At 35.1% G+C, this 24,175-nt stretch overlaps 1 protein-coding gene across 1 annotated transcript; it reads right to left on the bottom strand.

Annotated features, from left to right (window-relative positions):
* Positions 1 to 207: 207 nt before the first annotated feature.
* LOC117331542 (hemicentin-2-like) lies at positions 208 to 23,333 on the bottom strand. The gene is made up of 12 exons (XM_033890290.1): positions 21,626 to 23,333; positions 18,263 to 18,330; positions 16,117 to 16,231; positions 15,307 to 15,683; positions 12,385 to 12,501; positions 11,575 to 11,677; positions 11,059 to 11,243; positions 10,188 to 10,319; positions 9,658 to 9,819; positions 8,773 to 8,932; positions 4,748 to 4,826; positions 208 to 4,383 (listed from the first exon to the last, which is right to left on the bottom strand). Exons 2-12 carry the CDS (start codon positions 18,324 to 18,326, stop codon positions 3,916 to 3,918), a joined length of 1,962 nt encoding a protein of 653 aa, XP_033746181.1. The 5' UTR covers positions 18,327 to 18,330; positions 21,626 to 23,333; the 3' UTR covers positions 208 to 3,915.
* Between the last annotated feature and the right edge of the window lie 842 nt (positions 23,334 to 24,175).

Genomic DNA, 24,175 nt, shown 5'->3' with positions numbered 1-24,175 from the left:
TTGAGCAGCATCGTGTGTTGTGTTTATTGAACCATACCTGGGCCTAGGCGATTATAAAGAGAAAGCTATTCCCGGGTACTGTCACTGGTGTCTTTGGCACTGCTTCAAGTCGTTACTATTTAGAAGGTCACGTTGCTAACTGTTACCAGCCATAGTTTATAATGTAACACATTCACTATTTTCTAATAAAAATTGATAAACAGGAAGGCGTGCATATATCAATTTTATTGATAAAAAAGTTAGAAATAGCATCCTCAAGAATGGCACTCGTTAATGTCAATGAACAGTAAAAAGTCAAGTATTTTATAAATTATAATATACCATGATGATCTAGCAAATTGGTAATGTAAAAATAAAATAAGGTAATAATTTTAAAACCTTTATCATTTCCATCAACGATTTTACTGTAACCATAAAAAGGACAGTGATAGAAATTTCGGCAGCATCATTTACATAAAATCATATTCTCACATCTTACATTAATTTCCATATTTACAGAGTATCAGATTCTCATAACTTTCCAAAATTAACATAGCATAGGATTCTCACATCTTACATTAATTAACATAACATCAGATTCTGAACCTTACATTAGTTTACATAACATCGGATTCAGAACCTTACATTGATTAACATAACATCAGATTCTCACACATTGCATTAATTTACATCAGATTCTCACAATTTACATTAATTAACATAACATCAGATTCTCACACATTGCATTAATTTACATCAGATTCTCACAATTTACATTAATTAACATAACATCAGATTCTGAACATTACATTAATTAACATAACATCAGATTCTCACAATTTACATTAATTAACATAACATCAGATTCTGAACATTACATTAATCAACATAACATCAGATTCTCAAACATTGCATTAATTTACATCAGATTCTCACAATTTACATTAATTAACATAACATCAGATTCTTAACATTACATTAATTAACATAACATCAGATTCTCACACATTGCATTAATTTACATCAGATTCTCACAATTTACATTAATTAACATAACATCAGATTCTGAACATTACATTAATTAACACAACATCAGATTCTGAACATTACATTAATTAACATAACATCAGATTCTCTCACCTTACATTAATTAACATACTATCAGATTCTCACACCTTACATTAATTAACATAGCATCAGATTCTCACACATTATATTAACTTACAAGATAATGTGATGCTGATATCTACCCAGTCTTGTGATTCTATATACAAAGTAGTTACTATTGAAGTACAGACATCAGAACTGTTTCATTTTTATTGCATTTTATTCTTTTGAAAATGAATGCTCAGTCTATAAGATAGACATACTTGTTTAACAATACATATTTGAAAAGAATTATTACTGGTGTAATATTTTCAGATGGACAATTAAATTCAAAATGCATCAGGCATACTAAAATGCTGTGCCATTTTTAATTCAAAATAAACACTGAGAATTGTTTGAACTGCTGGTTTGGTAATCTAGTGTATAGATAACAAAATATAAAGTACATATTGTATGAACTTTGTTCGCCCTAACTGTCTAGGTAAACACGTGGGCGAATCAAATAGGAGACAGACTATAGCATATATAATGAACAATATCGAGTACACGTTGGCAGCAGCAACATTATTTGTGGTATGTACATGTATGAAATATAAACAAATATTTATTTCTATCACAAAATTATTTCGACAACATTCTCGTTTATGGAGCCGGGTTGTATAGGAAAACATGTGGGATGATTAACGACTTGAGTTCTACTCTACAAAAATAAGTATTGTAATGCCCGTAGAGGTTTGTGTAAAAAGACAGATAAATCAGATATTAGCACCTATCAATACAAAGTGAGAGTGAGATACAATATCATAAAAATAAATTGCATCATACCGCAACCCTCTAGGGTGCCCAAAGTGTCCATACTTTGGAGGCGACTGAGAAAGGTAAATAGGTCGAAGAAAATTTCAAATCTGGATGGGGAGGCATAATAGTCATGAGGAGGTGTAATAGTCATGGGGAGGTATGATAGTCATGGGGAGGTGTAATAGTCAAGGGGAGGTGTAATAGTCATTGGGAGGTGTAATAGTCATGGGGAGGTATGATAGTCATGGGGAGGTGTAATAGTCATGGGGAGGTATGATAATCATGGGGAGGTGTAATAATCATGGGGTGGTATTATAATCATGGGGAGGTGTAATAGTCATGGGGAGGTATGATAGTCATGGGGAGGTGTAATAGTCATGGGGAGGTGTAATAGTCATGTGGAGGTGTAATAGTCATGTGAAGGTGTAATAGTCATCGAGAGGTGTAATAGTCATGGGGAGGTGTAATAGTCACGGGGAGGTGTAATAGTCATCGAGAGGTGTAATAATCACGGGGAGGTATGATAGTCATGGGGAGGTGCAATAGTCATGGGCACTAAAAGTCATCGGGAGGTATGTTAGTCATGGGGAGGTATACTTGCCATGGGGGTGTGATAGTCATGAAGAGGTATGATGGACATAACGTACTATTGGATTTCAAAGAACGTCATGAAAATGTTAACATTATAAACCGTGTTAGTACTCGAATAGGGTTATAACATACGGTACAGTATGTAGACTACAATAGGGACAGCTCAAGTAATGGTTTTAATATATTGCATAGAAATCTGACAATTAAAAATTAACAATAAAAACATCAAATTAAAAACACAAAGCTCGAAAAGTACATGTATTCAATAGTATACAACATAACTAAAAAAACTTTGAAGGGATTTCAGTTTTTGAAATAGACATTGATCAGAATGGATTTCAAATGTATACGGTATAGAACTAACACATTTAAGGCAATATATATACATGATAGATGCATAGCACCATTTTGTGCATTTATATATATTCCAAATATATACAGTATATTGCGTTTTGTAAAAGTACTGGAAATAGATAGTAAAATGACACACACTGGGTGAACAGCACCATAGAAAAATGACGCTGTAATATATATATCATAATCATTATAATTGAGGTATGATATATATAACTGAACCAAGTAACTGTCCAAATATATATATAAAACATCAGATAATACTTTGTTATGTGAACTGAGGAATAAATCATCTTCATTAATTTCTTTGTAAGTTAGACATCATGTGTATTGTTAGCACACAGGAACCGTCGTATATCCGTCGTAAAAGCTGTCATCAAACAATCTAATCTAAGACAATTTGCTGATGTGTTATAATGTGATAGTATCTAGGTTTGCTAAAAAAAAGCCTGAGACTATCAAACAAGTATCCAGAACGCGTTACACGTTAAACAATAACAAAGTGACACAGTGTTTGTAATCCGTCGTGGCTCTCCGATTATGTATCCAAGTAAAACTACGATCCAGTCGGCGTGTGTGTATATGTAAATAGCTTGTTTTATTATAGTCTTTTTTGTAATTCCTGTCTTAACAAGAGGATCCTTATTTCTGAAGAAGGGGAAGAGTGTTGTGGGAATAGACTTATTCCGGAATCAGATATCCAGCTGTTGACTTCACTATAGGCAGCGCATGGTGAGTTCCGGTGAATAAGTACTTTAGCGAGCCTTTGGACTGAGCGGACCCGTTCCCCAGTGCTGACGGTCCGCTGTGACTTCACCGGTCTTCTGAAGAGACGATATTGTTCAGGATTGGACAAGCCTCAGGAAAGAGGTATTTTTCCATTCATGAACCCACTACACATATACTGCAAATGGACCATTCTGGTCATAAGCACTGAATCAACTATTGTGCACAGTTAAACATTCTTTCGTGTACTAATAAGACATTTAGTGAACCACATAGAATTCAGATTGCCAGTCTTATGTCCTACCACGCTCGTAAATTTCACGACATGCCATGTCAATATCTTTGTACCAGATTTTTGTCCTACAAATTGCTATGTTCTGGTTCCAACACGAAGTACTCATGAGTTGTTTTCGGTTCCTCATACTCTACGGCCGATGACGGTGGTTGTGTATTTCCGGTTTGACCTCGGTAAACTGGATCATCAAGGGACGAGTATTTACCGCTAGGGAAGTGACTCAATTTATTACCGCTAGAGGGAGCACCAGATGCATTATATCCGACAGAGGACGATAATGGATTGGATACCGAATTTGATTCTCCAGAGCCTGTAGACCTGTTATTTCGAACTGACGGAATGGGATTTTTAGACGCCCTTTGTGCCGCTATGATGTCACTGTCGCTGATATAGCAGTATTCTGCCTCATCGTTTGTTTTGGGGCTAGCATTACTTGCTCCGCCCAACTCGTCATACACGTTCCCTTGTGGGGCCTTCTCCCGGGCAACGGAAAGACCAGTGTAGGACTCCCCCTTGCCCCCTGATGCCATTGGCTGGAATTTAGAAAATGATAAAGTTACAATTCAATGAATATCCGCTACAGTTTTTATTGTTATTTAGGTTGTATTATATCATCTAACGAACGACAACTCGTGCAATAAAGTAGTGGTCAGATTTTAAACAAACAACATATCAATTTAATAAAACATTAGATGACGCTCATAGTGAGCGTATATTAAAGACAGTATGGTATTGTATTCGCTGAATATGTTCGTCTATGAAAATCAGTTACATAGTATCTATTATGTATTATAAATAACAAGTTTTATATGACAGTATGAAATGTACACGACCGCTAAAGTTACATACTTAGGTCACCTATCGAGACCAATACGACTTCACGAAATAAGCACGCACCTGTTCAGTGTTATTAAAACCACGGTTTCTGTAGGCCATTGTGACGTTAGGTTTGACTTCAGGTTGTTCTCTATTCCTCCTGAAAAATAATTTTACAATAGTAATTAAATTTCTGCAGTCTCTAATAATTTAGACGGATCAATCCCTGTGGGTGATCGTATGACTTTCTGAAATGTTTAAATTGGTTTTATCACAAAGAATACAACGGGGTTTAAATTCCTTACTATTTCCAAACAGACTGCTTATCAAAAGAATTTGTGAAGTTTATGCACATAATTTAGTCTTCAATAATATATTTGTCATGATATTGAATACGGTTCCAAAGTACACACATGCTGAAAGCTGTATTTTATGTAATGGATTGCATTCCTCTACGCTTAATATGATACCCGTACATGGAATATCACCAGAAAGGGCGTTGTCTGCCAAAATATTTTTAGTAAAATTTAATGAATAATTAAATTAAATAGAAAAATTCTGACTAAGTTGAAGCAATAGTTGATTTAAATGTTAATGTTCCTACACAGGCAGACGACATTTCACAATATGTGAGAATTAGGGTAAAATAATAGCGCTTTTTATTCTCTGCTGTAAAAAGCAATTGTAACTTTCAGATATCCAAATAGTAGAACTCGTTTTTTGTATAATGAACTTCATCTCTACCATTGTGTTATGCCACAGACTGACAGCATTACACATGTTGTTATTGTATTAATCTCTTTTAAGAAAATAGCGTTAGCATGTAATAAGTTACGATAGGGTAAAATGTCCCTTCTTCGTTCTTGTGCATATCTTATGCCCTCAGTCCACTAACAGTAGTGAAGCTGATTAATATCAAAGTTTATCCATCCGCCGTATACGGGTCCGAGCTTTGGCAATAAACAAAAACTGAAATATTAATGCCAGAAAGAGCACAACATTCTATTGTTAAATCTATTCAAGGATTTGCAAAAAGAACCAGAACAGACATGTTTCCATCTCGGTTGGACCTCCATTGAGACATACATAGACATTAAGAAATTGTTATTCCTAGGTAGATTGTGTAGAATGAATCCAATGACTCTTGTTTATAAAGTTTGTTATTACCAGACTCCTTTTGTTAAGACTAGGTAGAGCGTGCCCGTACGGATTCATCCCTGATATAATAAAAAAAAGTCTTCATTAAATAAAAATCTACATTATTTTGTTCGTTTGATTTAATTGATAGGAGCCGTTTGTGGTCAAAACTTATTAAACAGGGAATTGATGGAAAGATGTTAAAAATTATACAATCATTGTATGATAATGTTAAATCTTGTATCAAATTTAATGGTTTGTTATCAGAATACTACAGAAATACCTTGTTTATTTCAAGGCGAAATTTTGTCCCCCATTTTGTACAGTTTGTATGTCAATGACTGCGAAATGTGCTTTATAAGAGAGAACTGTCAATCAGTAGAAATTGGTTTGATTAATTTGTTTTTAATAATGTATGCGGATGATACTGTTTTGATTGCAGAATCCCCTCAATCTCTCCAGGATATGTTAGATGCTATGTATATATATAATAATGAATGGAAGTTGAAACTTAACGCTGAAAAAACAAAAATTATGATTTTCAGAAATGGGGGAAGACAGCGCGATAATGAAAAATGGACTTATAATAATGTTAATATAGAAGTAGTTGATGAATTTAATTATCTTAGCATGCTATTCAATTATAAAGGAAAATTCAAAAAAACTCAAATGCATGTTGCTAATCAAGGTAGAAAAGCTTATTTTGCCATAAATAGTAAATTGAAAAGTCATGCTTTTAATGTTATTACACAATGTTCAGTCTGCAAAAGAATACTAGGGGTAACTAAAACGACAGTTAATGATTTTGTATATTTTGAATTAGGCAGGTTTCCATTATTCGTAACTAGAAAATTAAAAATTTTGAAGTATTGGCTAAAATTGAAAAATACTTCAAATTGTATACTAAAAGCTTGTGTAGAACAAAGAATGGAAATGAATGATAAATGGATAATAAGTATTAAAAATGAGCTAGAAAAAATAGGTTTAGCTTATCTATGGCATGAATCTGTCGTTGATTGTTATACTTACAGTATTATTGAGAATAGAATTAAAGATGTTTATAAACAAGAAATCATCAACAGAATTAAAAATATGTCAAGGGGATCATTATACCAACATTTAGTTGATAACTTTTGTCTGCAATTTTATCTTACTAAGCCTATCGATTCTTTGCATAAAAAAAGGTATTTCAAAAATAAGACTTTCTACAAATAATTTAAATATAGAATATGGCAGAGAACGAAATATACCAAGGTTAAATAGATTATGTTCTTGTTGCCATTTAGAAGAAATTGAAGACGAATTTCATTTTTTTACTACAGTGTCCATTTTATGCAGAAATTCGTGCAAAATATATTAAGAAGTATTATTATACAAAACCAAGTGTTTTTAAATTGATTAAATTGTTAAGCGTTAATAATGTAAAAGAACTGAATAAAATTGGAAAATTTATTCAGTTAGCTTTCAGGAAAAGGGCAGAAAAACTAAAAGGTTGATTGTATATTATTAAAGTTTGTAACTTATTTTCCATATACAATATGTCTGAAAATACCATTATTATTATGATCACTCTCCGTCTGTCATATATTCATCTAATTGTACGTACTTGTATGCATTTATATCTATACACATGTTATAATTTTCTCTAATGGGCTGAAAGGCCTAAGGATTAAACTTGAATTGAATTGAATTGAACTGGAATCTTTTGAGAAAAAACGACTGGAAAAATGGAGTTTATAATTCTTTGATGAAATATGAGAAACACAGTCTAAATGAAAGTATGAAAGTTGGTAATGACTTTACAAGGTTTCGAGAAATACATAATAAACTCATACTTAATGTTTTATGGAGGTTAGCACTACGGTTTCCTCTATACAGAATAGGTACGATGTATAATGAAAATAGTTGTAACCATTCGTAGCATGACTACAATGGAAATATGTCATCAATGTGAATTTTTAGACCCAATGACACATCTAGTACAACAATGTGAATTATACGTCCGAGTTGAGGGACCAGCTATGGTGCTGCATAACTAACATCAATGACATACTGTTTCGTGTATATTTACACTCGCTTCCAGATTCTGAAATTTTACATATATTGATTGAAGGAAATGTTACCCACGAAATTAGTGAAGACGAGATGAATGGATTAAGAACAAAATAAGTCATCTATGTGTTCAAGATGTGTAAACAATATTTTGCCTGCTGTATACAATAGTTTTGATACTTATGAACTTATAGAATGTATAATTTTGTATAAACTATGTTCACCTAGCAAAAGATACCGATATAACATAATATACCAGTATCAACTACCAAGTATACTAGACATTCAATGTATGAGAGTATACGCGTGTGGGCAAGTAGCACATCGCAAGTGGGAATCCCCCCACCCTTGTGTGACCCACAAATATATCCTCCGTAGTTATGGTCTGTTTATTGCATTATACATACCTTGATTGTCTATACATTGTCATGTACTAGTATTATATATGTATCAATTATGATAAAGGGTAAACCTTTAGGTATACTCTATTATGCAAATTCCTATAATTCAAGTGTAGATATGTAATGTTTATCATGTAATTGTTGTAATTGTACTGAATGTTTTATATTTTTTTTATTTTTTATTTTTTGAGGCAATAAAGATAATAAAAAGCCCAAGATATTAAATACTGTCATACAAATACATCCATCTAAAGTTATCGCGGATGAAGGTGAAATATAACATAACGTTAATTTATTCGGTTACATGGGTATCGCGTGAGGTTATTGATTAAATAATTTGTTTATTTACTTATTTATTTATTTTTGATTATCAGTATATCTCAGCGTAAATCGTTCGTATGCTCATGTTTACTCGTGTCACCGATTTTAAGTGTAATATTTCACGACTTTCATTGCATATTGTTGTTCCTTTTGTTGTTCCTATATTAAGCTATCAGCTATACATTGTTGGCATACCTTCGTCTAGACCAGGCGCAGTAGACAACGACCACGCCAACCACTACAGCGATGATCCCTCCAACAGAACCACCTATTGCGGCAGAGTTGGAAGTCTTCGCGGCAGGTTTGGCTGTAGTGGGAGCTTGTGTTGATGGCCTAGGTGTAGGCTGAGGTGTTCCTGTGTTAGTAAAGGGAGACAATCTGTTTACTTACATCATGCAAAATTAATTAATGAATAATATCAAAATCCTTCAAGAAGGTCGACAAACAATTCTGAATGGGTTTATCACGTAGTATTGACATTCAACATACTGTAAACTACTCATTTTTGCGCACTGAAATTTTAGAGCATATCAAACTGAACTGATTAACGTCACGATGAATTGGCGCTGTCAAAATACTCATGAAAATATACAGATTACCGCTACAATATATACGGATGCGGAACAAAGGATCAGTATATTGGAAAACAATACAGTCGGGAATAGACAATTGATCATTATACTGTAAAACAATACTGCTGTGAATGGACAAATGACTGGTAAATTGGAAAACAATACAGTCGGGAATAGACAATTGATCATTATACTGTAAAACAATACTGCTGTGAATGGACAAATGACCGGTAAATTGGAAAGCAATACAATCGGTAATAGACAATTGATCATTATACTGTAAAACAATACTGCTGTGAATGGACAAATGACTGGTAAATTGGAAAGCAATACAATCGGTAATAGACAATTGATCATTATACTGTAAAACAATACTGCTGTGAATGGACAAATGACCGGTAAATTGGAAAACAATACAGTCGGGAATAGACAAACGACAATAGACAATGGATCAGTATAGACAAATGAACAGTTTATTGTAATACAATACAGTACAGACTGTGTTTACCTGAAACGTATAGGTAGGTCCAATCCCACATATAGCCATGGGCGTTGTATACTTCGCATATCAGAGAAAACGACGAAGTTGCGGTGAAGTGGAGAAGGCTGGAACTTGAGCCCGTTAGTTGGGTATTCTCTATCCGTGAGGGTTTATTATCGCCTTGAACATCTGAAAAGAGAATAACAGCTCATTAAGGAAAGTAGCATTATTTATACCTGAGGAATGTCTATCGTCATCGGGAAAACGTTAATATATAGAGGTACAGACAGGCAGGTACATGTACATGTATTTTGAAAGGGAAAGTGGCGATAATTTATGAACAGTTTTGAGTGCTACTGTGAATTACCTTCATAAATAGAAACATGTACACAATTGTTATAGGTCTGCTATGGTGGAATGGCGTTATCAAAAGATGCCACGCTATTATCCTTCCATACGGAGGGAAAGCAACATCGATACACTAATGGTATATAAACATTACAGCCTTTGACATCATGTATATCTCCGTTGATCGACACTGATTAATGTATAAATACCTGCGACTGCGATGGCGTCGATGTACCATGATATGGTTGGTTCAGGTATACCAGAGGCGCTGCAGTTAAAGACAATGTCCTCCCCAACATATGCTTGGATTGGACTTGGTTTTCGGATCCAGGAAGGAGTCTCTGCATGAAGATAAAGGAGTTAGTGCTGGAGACAAAGGATTGTATAAAAGACACAAGTTTAACACCTTCCCACACAAACTGAGAGTTAGATACAATGTACAGTAGAGCCGAAATTAATTCAATATTGCATTTAAAAAAAAACAACATAAATTAGGTATATATTCCACTCATGTCTCTATTAAAATTGAAACGAGACAATGTGGTTACGATAAACTTAGGGGAATGCAAAGTAAACCACCAGTGTCTACCATCCGCAATGACAAATATTGTACAAAAGAAACACAAAAAACACATTTCAAAACTTAGGGTTAGATACAGCCTACTGAAATACAGATTGCTTTTCTCCCTTGTAGTGTACCATACTGAAGAAAATGTACTGAGGGGCTTACGACTATTACATGTAGAATGATTTGATGTGAAATCATCTGTCAGACTGAATCCTTACATTTTGATATCAACATTACGACTGGCGGTTTACGATTTGTGATAAAGACACAGATATGCTTTACGTTAAACAAAAAAAGAATCCGAAATAGCTCATTGATAATTTTAATTAAATTAATTGTATTTAGAGAGAACTATAGTTGTAACTTTATTTCGGAGAGACGATCATTTTTTTCCTTTTCCTTTTCTTTTCCTGCTTTTATAATTTCGGTGAATTTATAGCTGCAGTTAAGTGTTAGACAGTAAAAAGAACTACGTCTGATTAAACAAATTAATGAAAGAATTATAGACTTACTTTCCACTACTAGGTCAAAAACGACGCCGTTGGTAAAAGATGTCCCGGGAACGCTACACTCATACCGTTTAGCGTCACTGAAACGTACATTATTCAACACCAAAGTTCTTCCGAAGTCTGTCACCTGGTCTGTTCTCACCGGGGCTCCCGTGTCAACTTTCGTCCACACGATATTAGGCAATGGTCTGAAGTAACAACCAAAATGTATCATTTATAGTTCCAGCATGTTAACCTGTATATTACACCATAGGTTGTTTATATACAGTGACTAATTGTATTCTAATGATCAATGAAATAACACTTAATTAAAAATCAGGACTTAAACGTCTTCGCTCTAACCAGTACAATTAATATGTGTTACATACCGAAGAATGCGCAATGAATTTTTGTTATTTTTGTTTTTGTTTTTGATCAAACATATCATTACTTATTGTTTTACATTTTTTAATCACAGTTAGCAGTTTTGGATAACATTAGTAAAATGCACAAATCCGGAACATTGCAGACCAGTCTTACCTGCCTCCGATGATACATCTTATCATGACGTCACTTCCGTGTAATGCCACTGGAAACTCGTTAGAGTTCCACAAAAGTTCCGGTTCGGATTGACCAACGCCGCCTGCGGAAAAAAAACATGCCGACTCTAAAGGCTGGCAACTATAATGAGGAACACTAAATTTACTAAAACAACATACCACTCGCGTCATGATTCTTGACATATAATGTAAATACCATTTTATATGCATCTTGGTGATTTTTTTTATTCGTGAAATGTGAAGAAATATAGAAAACTTCAACTCATATATTATTGTTTTTTAATCGCTTACGAATGATCTCGGGGTAATGATGTCACTATATTTTTGAAGAAAATCTCTGAATGTTTTTGTACCTATTATTACAGGTACAATTGTTATGGTAAAGGTTGTAACTGTCTCTCCTTAAGGAAGAGTTGTTATAGTCGAGGTGTTCAACGCTCGATAGCTGGTTCAGTTGTCACTACCTGGTTCTCATCTCAACAGGATTTTGACCTAAATTTAGATGGCAGATGCCGCCGCCATTATTCCTAATTCTACGTTATCAATGGCGACTTGAATACAACTTTATCACATATGGCATAATGAATAGCAAGTAGTAGTATTTACAGTACCATACCTGTGACTTTGATGTAGAAGATTGGACCATACGTTGATAATTATTTGCAGTACCATACCTGTGAGTTTGATTTTGAAGACTTGACCATACGTTGATAATTATTTACAGTACCATACCTGTGCCTTTGGTGTTGAAGACTTGACCATATGTTGATAATTATCTACAGTACCATACCTGTGACTTGGATGTTGAAGATTGGACCATACGTTGTTTTCTGGAGTAATGAATTATAGATGACACATCTATAACTTCCGGCGTCGCTATTCAAAATGTAAAGGACGTGCAGGTTACCTAAATTAGAATAAACATTAACAATTTACAATATTGAATTTCTGAGATCAATACTACTATAATTGTAACAGGAGAGGAGAAAATGTAGCGGCCAGACCGGGGTTCGAACGCGGGATCTCCGAACACTAGCCGGATGCTCTACCAATTGAGCTACCTGGTCACCGATGATCGACCCAGTCCAGTCCCGCTACATAATTATAACCTCATAATGTCATATACAGAACTATTCTGAATCCCGCCGTAAGGTATTCCTATCTCTCAAACGACACAATATTACATTGAGTATCAAATATCTCCTCCTCTACGCTTTCTTTGATGGTCAAAGTACATAAATAAATTTTGAACCTAATAGGGGAAATAACCCGTTTCAGTCATGTAAAATACCCCGGTACAATTGTCAAACAATCCATCGCCCATGACCACGAGTTTGTACAACACAGATAATCTGATAGAACTCTGATCTGAAGGGGCCTGGTGACCTTTGAATTAGGTTTTCTTAACTTATGTAAGTATATAATCTGATGCAACATATCACTCTGTACTTCAGAACAATGATGAAGTATATTTCGGATGTACATACCCGTGACAACTACATCACTTTGGGATAGACAAATAGCAAAGATTATAGACATTAATATCAATAGAATCTTTCACACTCTTTGGGCTGACACAGGGGAATCTCAACCCATGGGGTGAATGATTATTTAAGAAATAATTAACGATGATTCGTGTATTATTGCAGGATATACAACGAGGACGAGGATATTTTTCAATTAAATTAATAACGAAGGCCGCAGGCCTGAGTTATTAATTAAAATTGCAAAATATCCGAGTCCGAGTTGTATATCCTGCAACAATACACGAGTCAAAGTTGATTATTTCTATTCTACCATGTACTGTTTAGTTCTGAGATCGACCTCTTTCTAATAGAAAAACAGCAAAGAAACCCCGGGAAAACCTTGTAATTTATTTCTTGAGTATTGCATTATTTGTTGATGAAATATACAGGCAATACAGTACTACGATCAAGAGCATCTATCATATGGCGGCATTGATTTTGAAAATTAAAAAAAAAGGATAAAAAAAAGAAAGAAAGAAGAAAAAAAAGAGGGGGGGGGGGGGGGGGGGGGGGGGGGGGCTCCGTAGGATTCGAACTCGCGTCGTGATAAAAAATATATCGAAAGACTAACCCATTAAGCCCACTCGGCTATAGTAACCTTTTATGAAACCGGTGAATATTAGATATTTAAAATTGTACCAGCCGTGACTCACGACCGTGTATTATTGGCACGAACGTGGGTTATTGGAAAATAATACATGGTTTTAAACAAATCAAAACTGGCGTTACATAGCAAACATGGTAGAATTTCTCTTACCCTGGTTTAATATCCTCTTATTATCTATTATGGACGTCATGGTATTGTTGACGTGCGCAATGCAATTGTTGAGAACATACAGATAGTATGCATATAGCTTGTCTCAATGTAGTGAGAGATTAATAGAATCGTTCAACCCCTCGATGTGAGACAGGGGAATCTCAATCCGAGTGGAAAGATTATTAAGTTACCAAGCAGGCGGCTTGCATTGTGTTTGGCAGGTTAAGTATCTTACCCCGAATGTTAAGATTCCCATCTCTCACCTCCATGGGGTGAATGATTATTTTTCTTTTACTCTGTTTACCTTCTTACTAATATAATATGGACGTTTCATCATTGCAAGGAAATGCTGACGTGATATGATTAAATTGTCAATATGACGTCAGTGTATTTTCGCCGTGACGTCATGGAATTGTTGACGTGACGAAATGCAATTGTTGAGAACATGCAAAAAGCACGTGCAGACTTTTCCCTGGCGTGAGAATAATATAATCTTTCATCCACTTGGGGGTGAGACAGGGAAATCTCAACCCGAGGGGAAGATTCTTAAGTTGCCAAAAACGAGGCTTGCCGAGTGTTTGGCAGCTTAATTATCTTACCCCGAGGGTTGAAATTCCCCTGTTTCACTTCCATGGGGATGAATGATTGTTTTTTCTCTTACCCTGTTTACCCTCTTATGTATCTAATATTGACGTTACATTAATGCAAGGAACTGTTGACGTGACGTGATTGAATTGTCGTCGTGACGTCATTGTACTGTTGCCGTGACGTCATGGCATTGTTGACGCGACGAAATGCAATTGTTGAGAACGTGAAAAGAGCATGTTTAGCTTGTCTTTTCCCTAGGGTGAGATAAGAAAATTTCATCCCGGTAAAACTGCGGATATCCCTGTTCAGAGTAAGAGAAATAATATAATCTATCACGGGTCTGTTCCATGGACAGGGATATCTCAACCCGAGTGTAAGAGTTTGGTCAGTCAGCACGAGACTTGCCAAGCGTTGGCCAGCCAAAATATCACACGAGGGCTGAGATGTCCTTGTTCGCGGAACAGACCCATGATTGATTATTTTTCTCACATACTTGCAACCAAACGTAAGTTTTATGAAAGTTTTTCATCGCGCCATCTCCAATGCTCCTTGGAATGTGCGTCAAAGTTTATGACGTCATCTTTACGACTTGGTTACTCAACGTAAACTGATGACGTTACTGTATGGTGAGTAGCGTCATATAAATCGTGCCGGCTGTCTTTAAATTGAGGCGGTCGGGCAGGTGATCCCCATACCTGTCCACCTCCGATCATACCTGTGTAACTTAACAGATATTTAGCATGATAATAGTGGTAGAGAAATGGCATTTTAAAACATAACCATTACTAAAAACAGCCAAGCATCATTGTGATTGATTTATTCTAACATAAAGCATATTTACCATGGATATCGGATGTAATTCTTTCGTCATATTTGATACGCTGCTGTGACGTCCCACCACCAGTAGTTGTGACCTCCGTCCAATATACTTCCGGTTCCGGTATGCTGTGAGGAATTTCACATGGTAGTGTATACGGACGGTTAACCACTGGTGTTTCGTCATAAACGTCATTCTCCTTGTTGTGATCATACAACACTGCATATGTGAGGTGAGCTGGGTCCGTCATAGAGTCACCAAAATCATTGCTGACGTAGCAGATGTATTCTCCCTCGTCATTAGGAGTTGGATTAAATATTTCATGATTTACGTCAAAAATACCACCACCAGTTCCGAATTCTTTCAATTTTACTAGAAGTCCATTTTTCTCCCAAACGAATCTGTAACAAAGGGGAAAATAAAATACTCATATGTTAGTGTAGACCTTGACAAGCATCAGAATCATATCAACATTACCCCAGCATCAGAATTATATCAACATTACCCCGGCATCAAAGTTGTATCAAAATCACCAACTGTTTCATTAACCAAATCTGGTGATGGCAGCGAAGGAAACACTAGATCAATGTCGTTTATCCTCTCTTAGCGTTCACTTTAAGCGGATAGACACGTGTGCTAAGATACATTATCTCTATACAGTCGTCTCGGGGCACACACTTTACAGTACACAAACATCATCGTACTATCACAAACAGCTTGTGAGTAGATGCAAAATACAAAACACCATTGGATGATCATTGATGTTGTTGGCAGTGAATGTAACCCCCGGAGTATCGAGGATGAATTGGGCGTAGCCTACAACACATAACGTACCTGATAGGAGTAGACCCGTCGGCTCGACATGTTAACAGGATGCTTGAGTTAGAGGCGGCTGAATAGTAGAAGCTACGTTGAGACTGAGGTAGTATTCTAGGTGGTCCTTCTCGTGCTGTTAAAAACAAAAGGTTTTAATTACGAAATAGATTGATTGCGTGTACGTTGCAAAATAAACACCTTTTTTATCATAAATATTGATTAGCAAATAACAGGACTAGAAGTTTCACAATGATATATTTTAATTAGCCATTTGTTGAAACTAATTTAAAACATATGAGAGATGCTTATATCCCAAACGATTTCAATGTTCAATGAAATCACAAATTCGCTTATAAACAGTCAAATCCTTTACCACTTGGTATATATGTACATTATATGAGACATCTCAGTTTATTTTTCATATTTTTCAATGCGATATGAGAATTGATGTATCCATGAATATCATCATAATGTAAACACACTATAATCATACAAATCATAATGTCTAAATACATGATATAATTATTCTATTATTTGATATGATCAATTATTCTGTGAATTTTAATGTCTTAATCATCAACAATCCTTTTTTATGCACTTATTGTATGTTTCTTAACCTTGATGTAAATAGTGTAATTGTATCTTGCAGTTTCATATGAGGAGAGTCCGTCCTAGGCACAATGTGTAGTTAAAAAGATGAAGTCTGTCACTGGACATTCTAAAGTCAAAGACAACAATGTCATAGTCCTGGACATTCTAAAGTCAAAGACGACAATGTCATAGTCCTGGCCATTCTATAGTCAAAGACGACAATGTCATAGTAATGGCCATTCTATAGTCAAAGACAACAATGTCATAGTCCTAGACATTCTATAGTCAAAGACGACAATGTCATAGTCCTGGACATTCTATAGTCAAAGACAACAATGTCATAGTCCTGGACATTATATAGTCAAAGACGACAAAGTCATATTCCTGGACATTCTATAGTCAAAGACAACAATGTCATAGTCCTAGACATTCTATAGTCAAAGACGACAATGTCATAGTCCTGGCCATTCTATAGTCAAAGACAACAATGTCATAGTCCTGGACATTCTATAGTCAAAGACGACAATGTCATAGTCCTGGACATTCTATAGTCAATAACAGCAATGTCATAGTCCTGGACATTCCATAGTCAAAGACGACAATGTCATAGTACTGGACATTATATAGTCAAAGACGACAATGTCATAGTACTGGACATTCTATAGTCAAAGACGACAATATCATAGTCCTGGACATTCTATAGTCAATAACAGCAATGTCATAGTCCTGGACATTCTATAGTCAAAGACAACAATGTCATAGTCCTGGACATTCTATAGTCAAAGACAACAATGTCATATGATAGTCCTGGACATTATATAGTCAAAGACAACAATGTCATATGATAGTCCTGGACATTCTATAGTCAAAGACAACAATGTCATAGTCCTGGACATTCTATAGTCAAAGACGACAATGTCATAGTCCTGGACATTCTATAGTCAAAGACGACAATGTCATAGTCCTGGAGATTCTATAGTCAAAGACGACAATGTCATAGTCCTGGACATTCTATAGTCAAAGACAACAATGTCATAGTCCTGGACATTATATAGTCAAAGACGACAATGTCATAGTACTGGACATTCTATAGTCAAAGACAACAATGTCATAGTCCTGGACATTCTATAGTCAAAGACGACAATGTCATAGTCCTGGATATTCTATAGTCAAAGACAACAATGTCATAGTCCCGGACATTCTATAGTCAAAGACAACAATGTCATAGTCCTGGACATTCTATAGTCAAAGACGACAATGTCATAGTCCTGGACATTCTATAGTCAAAGACGACAATGTCATAGTCCTGGACATTCTATAGTCAAAGACAACAATGTCATAGTCCTGGACATTCTATAGTCAAAGACGACAACTCACTGTCCAACGATTTCTACAGTCGTATGTGAATTAGCTAGACTATGTTTGTTTGATACTGAAAAGATTATCTCTAATAATTGATATTCTGTGCAGTTTGTGACGATCCATTTAGAGACTCGCTGAACTATAAATGTATAACTATTGTCGACATTATGTATATAATATATACGACAGGTTAAAGATGGGGAATACATACCTTGATTGATCTGAAAGGTTATTAACGTAACAAACAATCTGCAGACGGTGTTCAGCATTGTCATGGTTCTGAAATTGACATAAATATCAATATATGTAAGGATTGGAAGCCACACTAGATGATACAAATCGGAATCCAAACAAGAAGGTATAGATGCATATTTCAGTAGAAATTGAGAGTTAGCTTCAATGGATCCATAAATGAATTAAAGTGCACCATACAGCTGTTGCTAAGAATATAAGTTGATGATGCCTATGAGGCGATGGCGGAATTCAATATAGTAATATGGAAGGGAAGGTACTGTAGCAGTATAATTCAATGCATTTAATTATTTTCAATGCAATTCACTGGTTTCCGAATACCCACAAAAGCAGAGGTGCAAATGTGCAGGAGTTGGCAAACCCAGTGACATATGATGAAGGCAGCAATCTAATTGTTTTTCCGTGTAATGAATAGAATATCCATTTCTCGCACTAGGTTTCTGGGGTTCGAAGTGTAGCATTTGTGATGATGTCACAAAGGATTTTATGACATTTGTGTTATTAGCGGACATTGATTTAACATTCCAATTTCATAAATCGGATGTTTCAACTAAATAATCATTTGCGTTTCTATCTACAAACTTTTGCTATTTAATCTTGCTCTGTGAAGTTTTATACTTTAATTACATCTATTTACCCTTTTTACTTTGACATACATGTATTCTATTTCTTTTAGCCATTAATCGGATTAACTCAGTTGCAACATCATTTAATACGCGTGTCCATTTAGCCTTTGAAGTTACGTAACTGGTCTGACCAGGTATGACACGTAAGTCTCGGAACAAATGTGAGCTAATTATCTTACCGTCTGTTCTGACAAATAATGTTTTGACTAATATCTAATGTATTGTAACAATTGTAATTTAAGACTAGCTACAGTTCGCACTAACAAAAATAACATCGATATATACATATTTCAGACACACTTTGTAGTTTCCCGGAGGTTAAAATACATTTTAAATTACTAGGTATTACCTTATATTGCATCATTAAACGGTCTATTGGTTTGTGAGAGTTAAGAGGGGATTTGTAAATAAGTATGCGAAAATAGATGCCTTGGGAAGTATGATAAGGACGGTAGCAAGAAAAGTTTCAGATTGGGCAAAAGGAAATATGCTAACGACGACCAAAAGAGAAATAGCACAGAAAATCTTACAGTGTTTGTGATAATGTCAATACGCAGGGCCGGTTGATCGACGTTATAGAAGTCAAAGACAGGTCAAGCTGAACGAGCTGGAAAGAATGACATTTGGTTATTGCCTCCTCAGAGAAAAATAAATACATGTACTTTTATGGTGGAGCCAGATAGCTACGTGAAAGATTGTGTTGGGTGTTCACAAGAAAACATGTTTTTAATAACAAAATCTGAAATTCGTATTGCACCATTACCGTAAGATGCTATCGGGTTTTCAGTCATTTAGATATCGCCGCCATTAGCGACTCATCGCCTACCACCAGCCTTTAGGTAAAATTTGATGTACCTGTGCTGAAGATCTTTTAAAAGATTGTCACATATACGAAGTAAATAGAATACCAAATGTAAATTTATTACCTAACCTTGCTTTAATAATCTGATGGATGTAAGGTAAATTAGTTCAGGATTTTTCTTGTAACGCCCCTACTTGGAGCCGTTTGTCAGATCAGCTCACACTACATTCTATTTCATAGTGGCACAAACTGAAAGTATGTGACAGCTACCTATCACTTAGATGGTGTACTTAATATAGAGGAAACCTTCACATATTTACCTTTAACTGAAAACTAATAAACTGTCTAATAGAAATATGTCAGCGCAGGAGAAAGTCCATCACAAGTTTTTAAACAAGCCTGTGGTCATTATACATGTAAGTGAACCGAGTTCGTTTGTTATGAAATCCAATATATCTGTTCAACATTAATACTATTCAACGGTGTTTAGAGCTACGTACCACTGGTAGCAACATCAACCCCCAGTTTCAATGGCAATCTCTGTAAAATCCCCTATAACAATTACACATATATCTAAAGTGTCTATGTCTAGAAGGATTGTTTAAAAGACATGAGATACTAGCTAATATAACACTTTACAAAACAGAGTGAGACTTAGATACAGCAGAGTGAAACGTATACTGTCACATACAAATGTTCTGTCCTTTCACAACTCACCCGTGATTCTTAAGGGTCCAAAGTGTTAATCATAGGAGGTGATAGAAACTCGAAATACATATGTCGAAAGTAATGTCAAAATCTCCATGGGGAGGTAGAAAATATCAAGAATTAAATAAATTTGATAATTTTATATTGAATTTCAAAAGAAACGTTACAAGCAAGTTACGATTAACGATAGAACTAAAGCATAGCTTCGCAGCTGGTACCAGTAAACTCATAACCAACATAAATGTTAATTAACACCAGCTGTTAATGAAAAATACTACATACTCGCGTAATATTTCCTAATTCTGTGATTAATGAATTGACTCATGGGAAATACAAATAGGATGGTTTCTGGTTTGGCAGTACTATCGTGAATGGTTGTGGTTTCATGCGGGTGTGTCACATACATATGCAGCTGTGTCATTGCCATTGTTCGAGGTCACTTAGTAGTAATACGGGTAGATAGGATTACTGGAGTGAACGACATCTCCGTGAAACCTATCATATTTACACGGTGGACACGTATGTGTGTATAAAAATATCTAATGATCACTGATATAGTTAAAACATATATATCACTAATATAGTTAAAACATATATATCACTAATATAGTTAAAACATATATATCACTAATATAGTTAAAACATAGATGTTCATGATATAGTTAAAACATAGATGTTATTATTACTTCATAATAATAGCAATCCAGATATTGAACTTCTGTTTTACAATAATATCTTATTGCACTGTCAATTGATATCTTATTTTAACGTCAATTCATATATTATTGTCTTTACTATATTGTTGTATTCTTATCCTCTTTTCCTTTTAAATACTATCTTGTTTATTTGTCTATTTTATTCTTAGTTTACTATTATTATCATGTTTTTTTCTGGATTTCACTATTTTGATTTACGATCAATTACAATCTTGTTTCTCCGTCAGATAACCACCTTCTTCGACTCTGATAAACTATAAACTACCATGGGAATGAGGGCAGTTTTTTCACCAATATTTATTTTCGAAACCCAGAAACATTCAGACACAAAGTAAGGTCGATACCATCACCGTACACATATCTGACAGATATAGACCGCCGCTTTAATTAGATTAATCAATTACCAGTATGTACCTGTAATTACAGTGTAGTTCCCCTTCAACATAGCAGTACATGTATAACGATCTTACCTTATAGTTATGTTATCCAGAAATCAGCGTTATAAAACGGCTACCCCGTCCTATATAAGTCAGCTTACACATGTGTTTACATTCAAACTGTGAACGCCTACCTGACGATGGTTTTACTATTGTACTTCCCACATAAAGACATGTATAAAAATAGTTCGTACATAGACTAACGTCACGAACGAGAAATATCAGGTAAGGACACCCGTGAATGGCTAGGCTCGAGGCACCCAGCCTTAACATCGAGCGAACCTTTTGTGAGCGAAATAGTGTAAATCTACTAGAGCGTAAACACTATATATAGTCACAATGTAGACAGGGTCAGGAGTAAAATCAACATTCACAGGTAAAATAACAATAACGAAATTGACGTAACTTTTCTCTTACGTTATTTATTTCTATTGTGCGACTGGTGTGAAAGAATATAAAACTGGTTAATTACATCGAAAGATAAAAAAAACAGTAGGTGGATGTTATTACGTATTTCATAAAGAAGTTAATCAAAACCCGAAATAATTACGTTATATACAGTATATATCATAATGTAGACAAAATGTTCTATACGAGTATTTTGTTTTACATTGTATGTCAACTTTTAACCATGTGGTATTTTAAAGTACGTAACGATGGATATTCGAACAATAGTCGATTAGCCGAAGGGGAATAACTCTAACATGACTACACGGAATTAAAATTCAGTTTGTTGCAGTATAAGAGAGTTTCTTTTGTATTATTCAGGATTTATTGTTTAAACTCTATTCACAAATGATCAGATCAGATAAGCCTGCAGTTTCAGTAAAATATTGATTTGTGACATGATTTGTATCAATAGTCGAATAGCACATGCGATTTTATCTGAACAATACCCTGGGGGAGACAACCTGGACCGAGCGAGTGAGCTAAAGTATGTGTGAATATTACTGTTACTTTTAATACACGATGTCTGTGTCTGTCATGTTACACGTGTAATAATGATGTCCGTATCTGTCATGTTACACGTGTAATACACGATGTTCGTGTCTGTCATGTTACACGTGTAATACATGATGTCCGTGTCTGTCATGTTACACGTGTAATATACGATGTCCGTGTCTGTCATGTTACACGTGTAATACATTATGTCTGTGTCTGTCATGTAACACGTGTAATACACGATGTCCGTGTCTGTCATGTTACACGTGTAATACATGATGTCAGTGTCTGTCATGTTACACGTGTAATACATGATGTCCGAGTTTGTCATGTAACACGTGTAATACACGATGTCCGTGTCTGTCATGTTACACGTGTAATACATGATGTCCGTGTCTGTCATGTTACACGTGTAATACACGATGTCCGTGTCTGTCATGTTACACGTGTAATACACGATGTTCGTGTCTGTCATGTTACACGTGTAATACACGATGTCCGTGTCTGTCATGTTACACGTGTAATACATGATGTCCGTGTCTGTCATGTTACACGTGTAATACACGATGTCCGTGTCTGTCATGTTACATGTGTAATACACGATGCCAGTGTCTGTCATGTTACACGTGTAATACACGATGTTCGTATCTGTCATGTTACACGTGTAATACACGATGTCCGTGTCTGTCATGTTACACGTGTAATACACGATGTGGCGTTACATAATGATTTTTTTTCTGCTGAAGGTCATTCACAAAGTTCAAATTGATTTTATTACATACCGCGTGTATATTTTATAAAATCTAATCTAATGGGAACATTATTGATAATTTTGATAAGGTTTATTAAAAAGTTTACTAGATTATTAAGTCTTACTAAGTTACTACGGAGAAAGTTGAAATTTACATTTTGAATAAAGCAATTTCAAATTTCGTATTTTGATAGCCATGTGGTAGGTTAATTGATTCAATGTGCCAAATTATCAATAAATGAGGATCAATGATTATTGTAATACGTGCAATACGTATACGTTATCAGATGATTATGAATGGTTAATGTCGTCCTGTCGGCGTCTCAAGTTTCGTATGTTAGTGCAATAAGCAATATCTTACAGATTTATGAAAAATGGCGGCCATCTTGGATTTGGCGGCCATCTTGGATTTTTTTCATTGGCCCCATATCCAAAATCAATCAGTATATTACCGCTTACAATCATGCCAAGTTTCATGCTTTTACTGAAAATCCCACAATTATTTCACCATTCTGCTAGACTAGTGTGACTACATTGTATGTCGTATTGTCACATAAATTATATGTTGCCTCCTCATTTTTTCGAATTTGTCCTTTGTGCTCTAATAGTGTTGGTGATGAGTATCATTATTTGTATACATTTGTATCTGTAATCATGAATTAATACCAAATTATTAGTGTACATACCCTAATATGACAAAAATGAAAGGTTAAGTTTCTGTATGTAATGTTCGTATGCTCTCAAATGCAAGTAAGTGTGTTGAAAGGCTTGAAAAAATTATATAAAGAGTGTATGAGATTTGTTGTGTTCCGTCATGTAAAAAAATGCTGTTTATGTTTGACCTCTTGTAACACACATGTAGGTGTCTGAATAATCAATGAAATCTGAAA

This window comes from Pecten maximus, chromosome 7, assembly GCF_902652985.1.
Source record: "Pecten maximus chromosome 7, xPecMax1.1, whole genome shotgun sequence".
NCBI classification, from domain to species: domain Eukaryota; kingdom Metazoa; phylum Mollusca; class Bivalvia; order Pectinida; family Pectinidae; genus Pecten; species Pecten maximus.
The sequence above is the reverse complement of the archived record's forward strand: the minus strand, read 5'-3'. Positions and strand labels throughout refer to the sequence as shown.

Excerpts from the sequence above, each read along its gene's own strand:
- LOC117331542 (XM_033890290.1), bottom strand. The coding sequence starts at position 18,326 with ATGACAATGCTGAACACCGTCTGCAGATTGTTTGTTACGTTAATAACC. Across the intron at positions 10,320-11,058 it reads TTTTGACCTAGTAGTGGAAA|AGACTCCTTCCTGGATCCGA; the intron begins GTAAGTCTATAA and ends ATCTTCATGCAG. Across the intron at positions 4,827-8,772 it reads TGCGCCTGGTCTAGACGAAG|GAGGAATAGAGAACAACCTG; the intron begins GTATGCCAACAA and ends ATTATTTTTCAG.